The 15,296-nt window shown below is 43.7% G+C and overlaps 1 protein-coding gene across 4 annotated transcripts; it reads left to right on the forward strand.

Moving 5' to 3' along the window:
• The first annotated feature begins 257 nt into the window (after positions 1-257).
• LOC108651552 (uncharacterized) lies at positions 258-15,296 on the forward strand. Of its 4 annotated transcripts, none has more exons than XM_018101345.3 (3): positions 259-2,216; positions 13,133-13,372; positions 14,519-15,296. In XM_018101345.3, exons 1-3 carry the CDS (start codon positions 548-550, stop codon positions 14,635-14,637), a joined length of 2,028 nt encoding a protein of 675 aa, XP_017956834.1. In that variant the 5' UTR covers positions 259-547; the 3' UTR covers positions 14,638-15,296. The 4 variants fall into 4 exon arrangements, with proteins under 4 accessions (XP_089115326.1, XP_017956834.1, XP_017956836.1 ...); XM_018101347.3 differs by having other exon boundaries at positions 13,136-13,372; XM_018101348.3 differs by having other exon boundaries at positions 13,199-13,372.

Below are 15,296 nucleotides of genomic sequence, written 5' to 3' on the forward strand. Positions count from 1 at the left end.
ACTCACACTCAAACTCACAGTCACAGTCACAGTCAAAGCCACAGCGCCAAGCCAAACTATTCACATATGCAGAACGAATGAAAGTGTTCTCTATAACAAGCTCCAATTCGCCAGCAGACAGACAAAGCAGAGCAGAGCAGAGTCCAAAGCATTTGTATGAGTTGCAAGCGAGTCTACGACTTGGTTGACTTCAAACTCAAGCTCAAACGTCTGCGAGGTCCGAACCTGAGCCAGAGACCAAAGCCGAAGTTGCGGAGCGCTCGAAGACGCCAGTCAATGTTGGTTGGGCCTGGCGAGCGGACGTGTGAGCGCGCTTGAAGACGAAGACGAAGACGAAGTCGAAGCAGAAGTCGAAGTCGAAGAATAACACGAAGAAAGACGAAGAATAACACGTAAAACGACAGCCAAATCGCGAGTGTGTGCCTCTGCGTTGATTGTAACTACTTACGTGTGTGCGTGCAAATTTGTGTGTGTGTGTGTGTGTGTCTGTGCGTGTGCGCGCGCGAGCATGTGCAGCATTTGAGTTGTCACGTAACTGCAAACTGCAATGGCCAGGAGCCGGATCGAGGCCAGCAGGCTGCTGCTCTTGCTGCTGCTCATCCTCCAGCTAATCGCGGCGACGCCGGCGGCGCGCAATCCAAACTCGAATGGCAACAACAACAACATCTGGCGACGCGTCCGCCTGGTGACCAGCGTCAGCGCCAGCTCCGCCCAAGAGCGCGAACGCGAACGAAATGCCTATCAGCTGTTGAAGGCGAATAGCAGCAGCATTCCCAGCACCTCCACCTCCACCACAAGTACCACGAGCACCTCCACCACCACTAGCACCACTCCTGCACCACGCCGCAGCGCCAAGCAGTTGCTGCGCCGCGAGGATCTGAATGTGCCCGAGGTGAATATCTCGAGTGCGGCGCGCCTGGAAATGTCCACGGAGTTCTTTGTGGTGCCCACACTGACACCGAGCACCACCAGCAGCAGCAGCGGCAGCAGGAGGAACAACAGCAGCGGTGCCACCACCACGCCAGCCACGCCCACGCGCAGCCAGGGCGCCCGCGCACGCGCCGCCAACACGCCGCGTGCCACGACGAGCGGCGGCAGCGCCACGCCGCCCAGCATTGTGTCCACCACCCAGCTGCCGTTCGCGGGCCTGCGCAAGGAGGTGTGGGTGGTGCCGGTGCTGGTGCTGGCCAGCCTCACGATGCTCATGATGGGCGCCTTCGAGATCTTTGTGCTGTTCAAGGCCTGGCGCACGTCGCCCTCGCGCCGCCATCTGTTTCTGGGTCAGATGCTGCTGCTGGGCTTGTTCGCCTGCGCCGGGCTGGGCGCCGTGATTACCGCGCAGCCCACGCTGCTCAGCTGCGGGGCCATACGCTTCGGCGTGGGCGTGGCCTACGCCCTGGTCTTCGCCGCCCTGCTGGTCAAGTGCGTGTTCCTGATCAGCCTGAACGGCGGCGTCTACCTGCCCGCCCCTTACCAGGGCCTGCTGCTGCTCTTCGCCCTGCTCATCCAGGTGGCCATCGGCGCCCAGTGGCTGCTGACACAGCCGCCCGAGATCTACACCACCAGCGTGCCGGTCATGGGCAGCGGATTCCTGTCCACGACAGTCGCCTCGCAGACCAACTACTCGGCGCTCTTCTATCCGACGTCCTACACTACGCTGGACGGCACGCCGGAGATCTACACGCGGATCGCGGCGGTGAGCACCGTGCTAATCCCGCTGTGCAAGACGCAGTTCTCGGAGCTGCTCTTCTCGCTGATCTACATCGTGTTCCTCATTGTGTTCATCGCGGTGCTCGCGATCAAGTCGCGGGGCATCCGCGACAACTATCGCGAGGCGACATACATCGGGCTGGCCATTGGAGGCGCCATTCCCATCTGGCTGGGCTGGATGCTGTGCGGCCTGGCGGTGGCCGAGCGGCATAAGGACGCCTGCATCGCCTTTGGATTGGTGGCCACGTCGGCCACCGTTTTCCTGGTCATGTTCATGCCCAAGGGCAGGCAGCTGGCGGCCATGGGCAAGGAGGGGCTCTACGTCGAGGACCGCGAGGAGCAGTTCAGTTCGCTGAGTCGCGCCGGCTCCGGCTACTCGCCATCCTTCTTCCACTTCAAGCCCATCAAGTACGGCGTGATGAGCGGCTGCGGCCTGCCCAATTCCGCAACGAATACCGGCCAGGGCCTCAGCTCCAAGCACTGCTCCAGTGCCAACAACGGCGGTGGTAAGTTTCCCTCCCCCTCCTCCAGCGCAGCTCAGCTGCTTTCCATTCAATATTCCACTCAATAGTGTCACAATTGTCCGCATCGAATCGCAACCCCAGCTACCGGCTGTCCCGGATCCCCATTCCGACTCTGGCTGTGACTCTGGCCCTTGTCAGCTGTCAGTTTCGGTGGATTTTGTAATAACTTTCTTTTCTTGCCTCAGAGGCAGCCCCAGCACACATGTCGAGCAAAAGTGGGCGGGGTACGCCTTGGGGCGAACTCTTGAACTGCTGTTTATCTGTACGCTCGCTCTTTCTAAAAACAAAAGCCAAAGAAAAGCAAAAGTCTTAACTTTCATAGTTGATCTCCAAACGGTAGCCGACACACACACACACAGCACAGTGGCACAACAATTTAGCGTTAGAAAAACAATTAAAGTCGAATTTTATTACAGTGGCAAGGAAGAGCTTATGGATTTAATTATTCGCAAGAATTTTTGAAGATATCTTCTACTTTCTCCCCTAACTATGTTAGACCATAACAATCAGAGTTTGACTATTTGATTGGCCATTTGATTTCACATATTTCGTACCACTGTGCAGCGACATTAACTGGGCTTAAAATTGTTTTACCATGCCTTGTAATTGTTTGGCATATTAATTTTCTCAAGAGCCGTCGTGTAAGCCGAGTGTAAAAAGAGCATACAACATGCAGCGGCAACAACAGCAGCAGCAGCTATCCATCCGTCCATCTGACAGTCTCTCCGTCTGACAATCTGCTTGACTATCTCTCTCTTCATTTGTCTATGCTCTGGCACCGGCACCGGCCCTGGCACTGGCACTAGCATTGGCATTGGCATTGGCACTGGCACTGGCAGTGGCTGCCTGGCTGCCAGACTCTGTTGAGTCTGCCCGAGTCTGGCTGGCTGCTTTCATTTTCGTTTCGGTGAGAACGTCGCGCAGGTTCGTTGCCTAAGTCTTTTGATTTAGTTGCGGTTGCTGCTGCTTTCTTAATCATTTTTTGTTAACTGCTCGGGTCGTTATTATTATTATTGTGCAAATGAAGCTATCAAGCCAGAGCATAGATGTATATTTATATAGGTATATTTTTACTACCCAGATTTCACATCTGGTCATTAAAAGGTGTTAAATGTCATTGTCAATTGATAGAAGCTGGTCGCAACCCCCATCAAATGGCGCAGCGTCAAAGAGCAAGTGAAAATGTGACCAGCTTTTGCTCTACTGTCTGAACTATACTATAAATCAAACTCGAACAAAATAAATATTTGGCAATGTTTTTGTTAAGCTTTTCTAAACAAACACACAACAAAGGCCTTTGTACGTTCGCTTTCTAATGTAAGCAACAACAGCTGACCAGGGTGCTATTAGATTAGAGACAGAGGGAAGGAGAGAGAGAGAGAGAGGCAGGAGGGTAGGGGGCCTGAGCCAGGCGATGGATGTGCGTGTCCGAAACATGTAACACATTTTACACTTTACGTAATTTAATTAATGAAAAAACATAAAGTCTACGATTACATCAAACAATCAGCAATCGAGCCTCGACGAAGCTGAAATGCCCTTACGTAAAGCGGAGCTGAGACCGTAAACTCAATTTATTTATTGCCTTATGCAAGTCGCTTTTCGTTTCATTGTAATTAAATGCTATTATTGTAATATTTAAGAATTTATTTGAACTGCCTGCGTTCTTAAGGCTGCCCTAAAGGCATACAACCTGTAATTGTTCACGATTCTCGGACTTACAAGCCGCTTACATAACAATTCTCCTGGTTAGGGTATAAATGTTGCAATAATTTACCGAATTATAACAATGCGCCTCTGGGCTCAAGTAGGAAGCGTTTTACATGGTAGCTACTTGACGGCGACGACTCTTTAAGTATGTGTGCGTGTGTGTGAAGCTCTTGCCACGCATGAAAGCAAGTATAACCAATACATGGCACTGACAGAGGTATAGCTGGAGCTGGAGCTAGAGCTGGAGCCGTACAGCCCACAGCTGAAACGCTTCGTCTCGCGCCAAGTGCCTGTGGGCAGCCTCACTCTGCGTCTGGGCCTAGGCTATCGCTGCATAAAGAAAGCAAAACAGAGAGACACAGCAGACAGACAGAGAGACAGACAGAGAGACAGACAGATATACCGACAAAATATAGGTAGGTACATATATAGATAGATAAATGAAAGATATAGTACTTTTGCTGGCTGCATATATACGTCAAACTGTCTGCAATTGAAAGTGCATTTGAGGGTACCAACAACAACAACAACAGCAACGAGCATGACAAAAAAAAATATATAACAACAACAAGAGCTACAAACGTCTGGAGACACAGAGCTTAAAATCAAAGTTGGCACAGGGCTTAACAAGCAAACGGAGCAGCCTGAGTGCTGATCTGAGCTGAGCTGAGCTGACATTATCGGTCCCGTCCCTTCCCGATCCAGCTCTCCGGACTGTGGCATGTGTGTGGGTTGTGGCTGTGATTTGAGCCAAGCCAAGCTAAGCCAGGCCAAGCCAGGCCGTGCCAACTCGAGTAGAGTTGAGTTGCGCTGAGTGAAGTGAGCGAGGCACAGGCAAAAGGGTTTTTACTTGATTAAGGGCAAAAATGTAACATGAAAATAAAAAATAAAAAAGAATTAAAATTGAAAAACTGAAACTCTACGTGGGCTGCTGAGGCAAAAAAAAAAGAAGTAAAGAAACCAAAACTAATTTCCATAAAGCAACGTGAACAGCCTGAGCGATAACAAAAGACTTAGGCAACAAACTCGAAAAGACACTTTTAGGATATAAATCAAAGTATAGCCAATTCTCAGCAGGCTGAGTCTACTTTAAATTAACTCGAGCTCTAATTAGTGTGGCATATTGAGCTGATAAATATGAATTTCAAACTCATTTGAGACTAATCCCAGCTTTCAGCCTGTGTGCCTTCAGTCTTCGGCAGAAGTTGAGAAAATTATATTGAAATCGAAATTTAGCGCTGAGCTAGCAAATGAACCGTTCGTTCGTTCATTCGTTCATTCTTAGGTAAGACGGAACCCAGCGTAAAATTGGTTTCTTATAAACCCACAATATCAAATTTCCTGTCAAGCCTTGTCTCATAACATGTGTGTGTGTGTGTATGTGTGTGTGTGTGGTCGTTCCCAGTAAGCAGTTCGGCACATAATTCACTGAGCAATTTGCAACAATAAACTAAACGACAGCTAACGGCGTTGACGCCAAGGAATGAGCCAAAGCCGGAGCCGTCCGTGGTCGGAGCAGAGGCCGCGCTCGATGATTGCCAAGGCAAAGGCAAGGCAGAGGCAGAGGCAGAGGCAGAGGCAGAGGCAGAGGCAGAGGCAGACCAACGCAGATTGACAGCTTCAGCTACAACTACAGCTATAGCTACAGCTTCGCTTTTATCTGGGCAGAGCTCACCGGTCTGGTTGCTGTTGCTGTTTGCTGTTTTCTGTTTGCTGTTTGTTATTGTTGCTGCGACGCGTCGCCAACATGGCCAAGGATCGGCTCGAGCTGCTGACTCGCGATATGGCCGATATGAGCAGCCGCCGTTGCCGTTGATTGAACGCGCATAAACCGCTTGAAAAGAGTTCAAGGTTGCTCGCTTTAATTGAAGGCGCATTGTTGTAACAACTACAACTACAACTACAGCGATGTTGATGATGACGACGACAGCAGCAACAGCAACATCAACAGCAACAGCAGCCGCAGCAGGGAGCAAACGACGCGTTGACAGGCGTAGTCACAAAAATAGATACTCAGAGGGAGGTTTAGCAACTATGTGGGTTTGCTATAATAAGACAACAAACTGCAGGTCTATAGTATATATAGAGATAACCATATGATAAACATATTATATTTTCGTACACCATAAACAGTTGTCAAAGGGGGCCAACTCATAATAACTCATATAGGTTTAATCATCATCAAGGATTTCGTTGCTGCTTCTCCATTTAATTGAGAAACCTTCGACAGTTAGTTACACAAAAGCTTTAATTGAGCTATAGAAAATGAGGCCGACTTAGTCAACAATTGTTTAAAAATAAATACATATAGACATATTTATTTATTTTATTTAGACCCAAGCCCTAAGGTGATCAAGTACTTAGTGGAGCATCCCATTATTTAGGTACTTCCGTCGCTGTTGCATGATGAAATCATTTTTGTTGTTGTTGTGCTCATCTCATCTCGTTTCGTTTCTCTTCTCTCTTCTTCTTCTGCTTCTGTTGTTTTTTCAATGATGTGTCGCCGTCAGGCACTTGAACTGACGATGGCCACTTGGTCAGTAAGGTGGCTCTGTGGTGGATGCATCTGCCGTTGGCCTTTGTTCTCTGCGACAGCGCATTTTTTCGTAATTTTATTGAGTGACTTTATGCCAGGCAGCTACATATATAAAATCAATCATTCAAGCCAGTGCTGCAGCGGCCGACGACAATAGCAATCGCAATCACACAAATAATAACAACTACAACTACAACAACAATAATGCTAATTCATTCCTTGTTGTTGCTGTTGTCAACTTGGGTACCTGGTGCTTGGTACCTGGGAAGGTTAAGTGCGGCTTGGAGCGCTGTCGCGGAAGTTTTTGTCTTGTGCGCTCATGTTTATCTATGGGATATATCAATACTTATACACTAAGCCGTCAGAGGAGGCCACATTCAGGCATATCCATTTAACTGTGCCGACTCCAACAGCTCCAACAGCTCAAACACTTGAGAGAGGCTGATCGATTCTTCAATGATTTTGATCGCTTGAGTCAACAACGCGAAAGCAAGAAAGTTCTGTTATAATTAGCATAGCTCGCCAATGTCCATACATAATCGAATCGTCTTAACCTAGAATTGTGTCAATAAGCCAACTAGTCTATTGCCAAAAGTCTTTTGTTACACAAATTGCAAGCTTTCACACCCTATCGACAATTCCCAACATTCTAATCGGAATCAGTTCGCATACCGCAACTAGATTATAAACTGAAACGGTTAGAAATAAATGTTTTTATTTAAATTTACCCTTTACCGCATCAGGGCTCAACAAGAGAACGGTTCTTTACGTAAAACAAACAAGTTTTTGGCCAAATTCAGTTGGTGAATGATTTTTGATGATCGTGTAATACAATCGGCAGTATAAACAAGCTCCATTGACCTTCGGCTGGCTTTCTTGTTAGCTATGGACAGATAATTAATAAGCTGCTCAAGCGTAGATTGTTCGTCCGAAAACATTTATAAATTGTGCGTGTGGCAGGGCTAGGATACCCTAAAGATGCTTAACGAATTATAAATAGTTTTACTTTGTATTTGCAAATTTATTCCAAGCAAATCGACAATCTCTCTCGCTTATGTCAAGACTTTTATTTCGTCAAATTCTTCAACTTTAAGCACTAATAATAAAAAGCCAACTTTATTGCTTCGAGTGGTTCATTGAATTTCGTTGACCAGCATCAGCTGTCAGAAATACAAAAAAAATAAATAAATACAAAAAATAGAAAAAAATCGATTAGCCTCAATTGTTCTAAGCCCTCTTCAAAGCACACAAAACCAAAGACTTAGGCAACGAACTTGAAATTGAAAAACAAAAATCAAATTGAGGCGCACAGAAAATGGACCGCAAAGAACGATGACGACGATGACGACGACGACGATGACGATGACTATGGCGTAACGTACAAATCTGTGAAGTACGTGTTGCTGAGTATCTGTACAGTATCTGTGTGTCAGTGTGTGTGTGTGTGTGTGTGTGTTCGTAACTTAATATATGAGTCGAGTAAATGCTGCAGCACGTGCTTGAAACGAGCGTCGCTGTATATTACCACAAAATTATAGCGGTTTTGCAATAACAGCAATAACAGCGCCCCACTCAAAGTCGAGCCTGAACCTCTAGCTGGATGATATTTAAGTTTTGCCTAGAAATAGCTGCCACAGCCACAGCAGCAGCAGCCGCAGCAGCCGCAGCAGCCGCAGCAGCCTCAGTCACTGCCAACGACGACTGGGAGCTCGACTTGGACGACGTTGTAAACGTAATCGATAACCAGTTCCGAATTGTTGCAATGAAACCGAAAGCGGAAAAGCCAACCGATTGAAGTAGTCAGCCAGGCAGTTAGCCAAGCGAGTGGAGCGGCAGCCACAGCCACAGCCACAACCACAGCAAGAGCCAATGAGCCATGCCAACTGCATACGTTAAATTATTACGCTAAATTGGCCAAGACGTTGGCAACGCAGCTCTTTACGGTACCGAGCACTGGCTGGGTTGGCTGGTTCAGCACGCACTTAATGCAAATTGAATTGTAGCAATTTGAAGGTCATACGCCCTTGCCCAAAATATGCAAATTGCTGCTGAGCCGTTGATCGCGTTGTGGGCATGTGAAAAATGCTTTTCTTCCGCCTAGAGCGTGGCCAAGCGCTCGCTAGCTGCCACTAGCCACGTTCATGACAATGAACTCTCTACACAGAGTGCTCCCAACGAACGTGGCCAATTAGTTATAATGCTGCTTCGTGATATCACAACATCTGGCAACTCACTCTCGAAGTACACACACACACACACACATATAGACAGTCAGAGAAGAGAACCCCAGACCAGAGACCTTAGAGTTCCAGCAGCAGACCCCTCAGATGTGGCTGTAGCTGCAGCTAGAACCAGAGCCAGAGCCAGAGCCAATAAGGAAAAACTCGACGCTCGCCAAGGAAATTACTCAAGTCTGCAAAGTATGTAGCAACAAACAACAACAATAAGAATAGTTGGCAATACGGATAGAACAACGACAACAACAGCAACAACAACAACAACAACAACAACATGAAAAGTGAACAATGACAATCTGCACGTAGCAATCAGTCAACGTGCGGCAGTTGGTTTAACTTTAACTTGTTGCCAGCGATAGTGTGTGCGAGCGAGAAGGGAGAAAGGTAGAGAGAGACAGAGAGAGAGGAGGGAGAGAGAGAGAGGCAGCGAAAGGGGACTATGGAGAGTGAGTGTGGAAGGCGGTTAGATCCGAGAACTTCCCGTAAACGACAACTGCAAAATGCAAAACGTGGAAAAACTTTAGCGGTTAGCTGACTGTCAATAGAGATGAGCAATAATTGCGATGCGCAAATATTTTAGTTAGCTTAAATCGCATAAAATATACATGTAGAAATATTTCATTTCAAATCCAAATATTTATTTTACAACATTGAAATAGGATATTCAATTTCCAAAAACTTAGAGCACAAAGAACAATTTAATAACTTTACTAGAAAGGCAAGACAATATAATTTGCATATTTCTTCTTCTAAAAAAATAATAATAGAATTCGACAAAGAATTTTAAAACGATTTTGCCCCAGATACATAATCAAATTCGATCAAAATCAATCAATAAATACTTTGAATAAATAAGAGCAAATTTACAAAAATCATAAAGTTAGAAAATTCCAAAAACGTTGACCATATGCATTGAAATTAAATATATAAAATTATATTTTTATTATAATATGAACGTATGCCAAGGAGTTTTTTGTCTTATACGACTTTTTTTGTCTACAATATTTTTTTGGTTACTCACAATAAATAATTATGATAAATAATATAAAACATATATAATATACATATTAATCATAGTACTAGAAGAATAATTATACAAGTTTTAATACACGACGAGTTTTTGGTAAAAAAAACTTTATAGCTAGATGATTCTTGTTTTTAAGCATTTTAGTGACAGTCACTATCGCTGCCATCAGTCACTGTCATCTCTAGCGAGCTGTGACTCGAACGCCCACACATGCAAACGCGGATGCACCAACACAGATGCGCTGTGAAACACGCACGAAGGAAGGGCAGCGCCGCTGAGCCTGGTCATACATATTTGCACTTAATTAGCCGCTTATGTTGCTATTGTTTTTGCTTTTGCTTTTGTTGCTGTTGTTGTTGTTGCTGGTGAAGAGAATAGACAGCAGCAGCAGCCACAAAGTGGCATATTTTATGCAAGCGAGCATAATTCATAATTGTAAAGCGAGCTGACAGACGTTTTAGCACTGCCAGAATGTGCGCTCTGTGCGCAGTTAGTGACTAGAAATCTTATTTGCTGAGCTCCAAATGAAGTCAGGCAGCAGCAGCAGCAGCAGCAGCGGCAGCAGCAGCAGCAACATTGGCCGTGCTCCAAGAATTAAGCCAAATTTGCCGCTTCAGCTGGCGGCAAAACAGCAGCCGCAGCCGCAGCAGCAGCAGCCGTGGCAGCAGTCACAGCTGAAAACTAGTTTGCAAATGTGCATGCAAACACACTCACATGCAGCACACACACACACACACACACATGTGCAGGCTTACACATGTATTTTCATTTTCTGACACATAATTCCAGATTCACAGCTCGTGCGCCGCCAGAGCAGCCAGGCAGCAGAAACAAGCGAGCTTAATTGCAGTATTTGTTCTAAGTTAATTAGAAAACCAAGACTGTGAAGCAGCAGAGACAGAGAGGGGTAGGTGCTAGGGGCCAGGGGCTGGAGAAAAGCTAAAGCAAAGCCAGCGCTCAGATAGATGGCGCATGTGTGTAACTGCTGCATTTAACACTGTCAAGAGTTCAGCAGTCGCAGTTGCAGTCGCACTCATAGCAGCAGCAGCAGCAGCAGCAACAACAGCAGCAGCAGCAGCAGAAATCCCAGTCCCGGTGTCCAGTTTAGCAATTCTACAGTCTACGTGTTTTTCTTTTTTTATCTCAGTCTCAGTTATTTCTGTTCGGTTTTTATGTCATTAACATACTTTACTGTGTGTACCCTATAAATGTGTGTGTTACTTTGGCCTGCGAGCTGTTGAAAATATAATAATCATAATTTATAAGCATGTCTGCAAAAGCGGGCAGCAGGCAGCGGGCAGCGACAGCATTCTCATGCCTGGCTCTGATTTAGGCTCGCCAAGGCGCTCACTGCTGATTGGCTCCCATTTGTTTGGCTTTGCATTTTAAGTGATATTTATACGAGTATGTACGAAAATACCTCTATATCAGTCGACTCTAATGATAAGCTCGTGCTCAGTCCAAAAATAGTGGAGCTCAAGGCGTGCTCAAACAAAAGACTTAAGCGACAAACTTGATGAAGTAGTTGCTTGATTAGGACAAGTTGGCTGCATATAATAATGCATTATTAATGCAATCAAAAGTGAATATTATTGGCGCGATCGAACCAGTTTTCAATAGATGAAAGCCGGAATTAAGTCGTATTTCGGCTCTTTTCTCCTTTGCAAAGCTTTGTGTGTAAAGTTTCATTCATAGCTCAAATGACTTTTCACATATTTAATATACGTTTTCTATGTTATATATATGTCGAATATAGGCTTTAATATATTTAAAGAAAATAAAATATAAATAAATATATTATATTATTTATATATCAATATTCATTAATTGGGGCTGCTAGCTGATCCCATTTAGTTTCTTAATGATGAATGTCTTTCAACTCAGTTATCGATTCTCAGTTATCTCTTGGAGCGCCTCTAACAATTCAGTTTGCTGCTTTGAAGCACACACACTTATAATATATTTCTAGTCACTATAACGCTAAAGTTCTCATAAAACAAGAAAACATTTTCGATTCATTTATCAAAATATCTTTCCGAAAGCACGTAATAAACGAGAAATGATCAGAGATTGAATTTTGAAATATTTGTTGGTTGAACAAAGAAGCAAATAGAGTTATATAAACAGTCGAAGATCTGGCCGAGTCGGTCAGCGTGATGGGAATGATAAAGTTGAAAGCGTCTTACGAATCGATGTGCTGTTAATGACCTTGTCGCACAAAAACTGTAATAAGGCAAAACTATGTTTGAATTCCTACGAAAAACGCTTTGGGTTTTGCTCAATGCGATAAACGAGCCACAATCAGCAGCACGAAGACTTTCTCTATGGCTTGAGGGTGTTATAATATTATGTTGGCCCATTGACACGAAAGGTTTTAGCTCCATTCGCGCACAGATTTGACATCATTAAGCTCATAAATTGCTGTTTACAGCTGGCGCCTTTTCGAGAGCCAACAGCGGACAGCGGACAGCAGAGAGTCGAGAGTGTGAAATATGGCAGAGTAATTTGGTATTTGGGTTGCTAGCCAGCGGTCGGGTCAGCGTGGTCAGCTTGGTCAACTTGGTCAGCGGTTAGGGCCGCAATCTGTGCCCAATGCGAAAATTGTGACATCTATTTGAAATCTCTGTTATATGATTCGCCATTAAGTTTTCGATCTAAGCTACCTTGCACTCAATTATTTATATACATATACATATACTGCATATACTATATATTCATATTTTTCTACCATATCATTTTTGTCAACTCATCAAAACATGATCATCGCCAACACACTATCATGCTCATCATCATCATCGTCTAAACACATCACAAAACATTTCATTGCAACGGCTACGACATAAAAACCAAATATCAAATCGTCTCCTTCATCGAATTGTCAACATCATGCATTCAAAATTCTTGTCACGCTCACGGCTCTCACGCACGCACGCTCACACACACGCACACACAACATACATTACATAATCATGCGATGTTGTTTTTGTAATTTGTATTATTTTATTCATCAATCATTTCGAATGTTTCTCTCATTTTGGTTATGCTTCCGGTATTTTACCTTATTGAAATTTAATTAAATTTACATTTATCGTTAAAAATATCTACATATATATACATATACATATACCTTTTTTTGTTAATATGTGTGGCACAACAAAATAATTACTGTAAATATGTTTATTCCATATATGTACTTATGCATATGTCTCTCTCTGTGTGTGTGTGTGTGTCTGTGTAACGGCTGGGCTTAAAATTTTGGTTTGGTATGGAAAATCACTATCGATAAACTGCACACACGCACACGCACACGTACACGCACACACGCGCGGCAATTCACACACACTCACACAACAAAACCCTTGCACACGAACCATGGGTTCCGGGCCAGCAGATCGAGTCGCTTTGGTCACCGCCGCACCGCCGAGCTATACACGTATGTATCACTATTTTCCAGCACATTTGAGCGCGCACCCGTTCTGCTACTACCCACCCGCACCACCACCACCACCACCACCGCCCGCACCGCCCACACAGCTGGCCACACCGTTGACCCTCAAACAGCTGGGTAACTCGATTACCTCCATGACACAGGCAGCGCAATTGGCCAAAACGCTGCGCTATGCCCCAGGTAATACCAACAACGTTGCTTAGTTCTACATGTTCTTTAGCTACCAACTTTTGTTTATGTATTTTCATAGATTATTTACGATCAACTTTTGTTCTGTAACAATATAAATGAAATACTCTTGTAGACAACAAAATATAGTAGTACTGGCAATAATAGAGATCGAATATCTTTTGTAGTTCATGTACAATTTTCTATTGTATTGAAGTATTACTAATAATAGTAAGCCGCTTACTAAACAAGCAGACCTCTTTATACATATGTACATACATATGTGTGTATATAAATTTTGACTCTTTTTAGCAAACTGATTCAAGTAGCGTCACTCCTGCCCGCCGCACCTACATTTGTCTACTAATCCATAATAATCAATAGCAACTAATATGTATATTGAGATTTTGATTCTGGTTTCTTTCAACATAAATTGATGATTTCGTATAGCTCCTCCAACTAGACAAAATACGGTAAAGCAGAAAAGTCTTATCTTAAACTGCTGTTTAGCTGCATACCATCGCGCCCTGGGCTGCGCTGTGAAGCTCATTATAAATGTATTTCGAGTGTGGCAGCATTTTATATTAATTACAATATAATTATCTGAGCCTCAAACTTGTAACAACCAGAAAAGCGAGTCAGCTACTTGTATACATATAACATTCAGAGCTGTCTTACTGTCAGCTCTGTCAACTCTCTGCTTGCTGCCGAGCAAAACATATGAAAAGACCTTATAGATCCCGTATTAGTTACGATCTCTATTTTTATAGGCTTAGAATTGATAAATTAAACATCTTTCAACTTGAATTGAGACAGAGATTCAATTTGTGCCATAGATGACTGAAAGCCATTACAACTTCTGAGTTGATCAATCTCGACTAACTTATACCTAACTACTATCAATATGATATACGAATACCCAAAATATGATTTATATACTGCAGACTCCAAACAAAATTACTATATTTTAAGTTCAGCTAACAGATGATATCAGATTCACTTGTGGTACTAATAACTATTTAATATATAATAACTAATACATTATGACATACAATGTACATAATAATGTTCAATAAATTTTTATATATTATACGTTATCTTAATCCACATTTCTCTTTTTTCCTCCTTCACTTTCTCTCTTTCTCTCCGCATCGGCAGGCATGTTTATACGACCCGACGAAACGAATCTCTATACGACGCTGGAACCGACTTTGAGCAGCAATCCGAATGTTTATTTTCAGCGCAGTGGCGCTGTCCATCCGGGAATATTGTACTGACTGGAGGAGCAGAGGAGGATGAAGGAGGAGAATCACTGGAGCTATCGAGAGCACTGGAACTGAGTATTTTTTCTTAATATTAAGCTGCAGCACATAGCGCTCCCCACACACACACACACACACAAACACACACACACATACGCATACACACACATACACACGACCCTAATACGGCTCCCAAGGAGCAGCAATAAGTGAATAAATGAAATAATTAGTTTAATACATATGTCATAACTGCTAAGCGTTTAGTATAAGCAATGGAACACGATCTATGAAAATATAACTATGTATGCTTAGAGTCGATATATGATGAGATATATATATTAGCCCAACTAAGTACTACACACACTTAAAACAATGAGATTTTGGTAAATTTGTAGTCTAAGATTAAGCGACGATACGAACTCGAAACGGATTTGCAACTATATATATAGAATCACCTATATATATTATAATATCAAAGACAATTTTCACCATTTATACAGGCCATATTTATATGTATTTACGTTGATCTAATCATATTGACTAAAGCGATTCTCACTTAGTCTGCAATAATGGTGAAAACTTGGCGTATTGTAGATATCGTTTGCACCACAGAATATTTTTGCTCTTCCCTAATTCAATTTTACACAAATAAAGTAAATTAAAATAATAATTAA

This window comes from Drosophila navojoa, chromosome 4 (assembly GCF_054131105.1).
Source record: "Drosophila navojoa isolate 15081-1374.11 chromosome 4, UAZ_NAV_1.0, whole genome shotgun sequence".
NCBI lineage: Eukaryota > Metazoa > Arthropoda > Insecta > Diptera > Drosophilidae > Drosophila > Drosophila navojoa.

Excerpts from the sequence above, each read along its gene's own strand:
- LOC108651552 (XM_018101345.3), top strand. The coding sequence starts at position 548 with ATGGCCAGGAGCCGGATCGAGGCCAGCAGGCTGCTGCTCTTGCTGCTG. Across the intron at positions 2,217-13,132 it reads CAGTGCCAACAACGGCGGTG|CAGATCGAGTCGCTTTGGTC; the intron begins GTAAGTTTCCCT and ends GTTCCGGGCCAG. Across the intron at positions 13,373-14,518 it reads AACGCTGCGCTATGCCCCAG|GCATGTTTATACGACCCGAC; the intron begins GTAATACCAACA and ends CCGCATCGGCAG.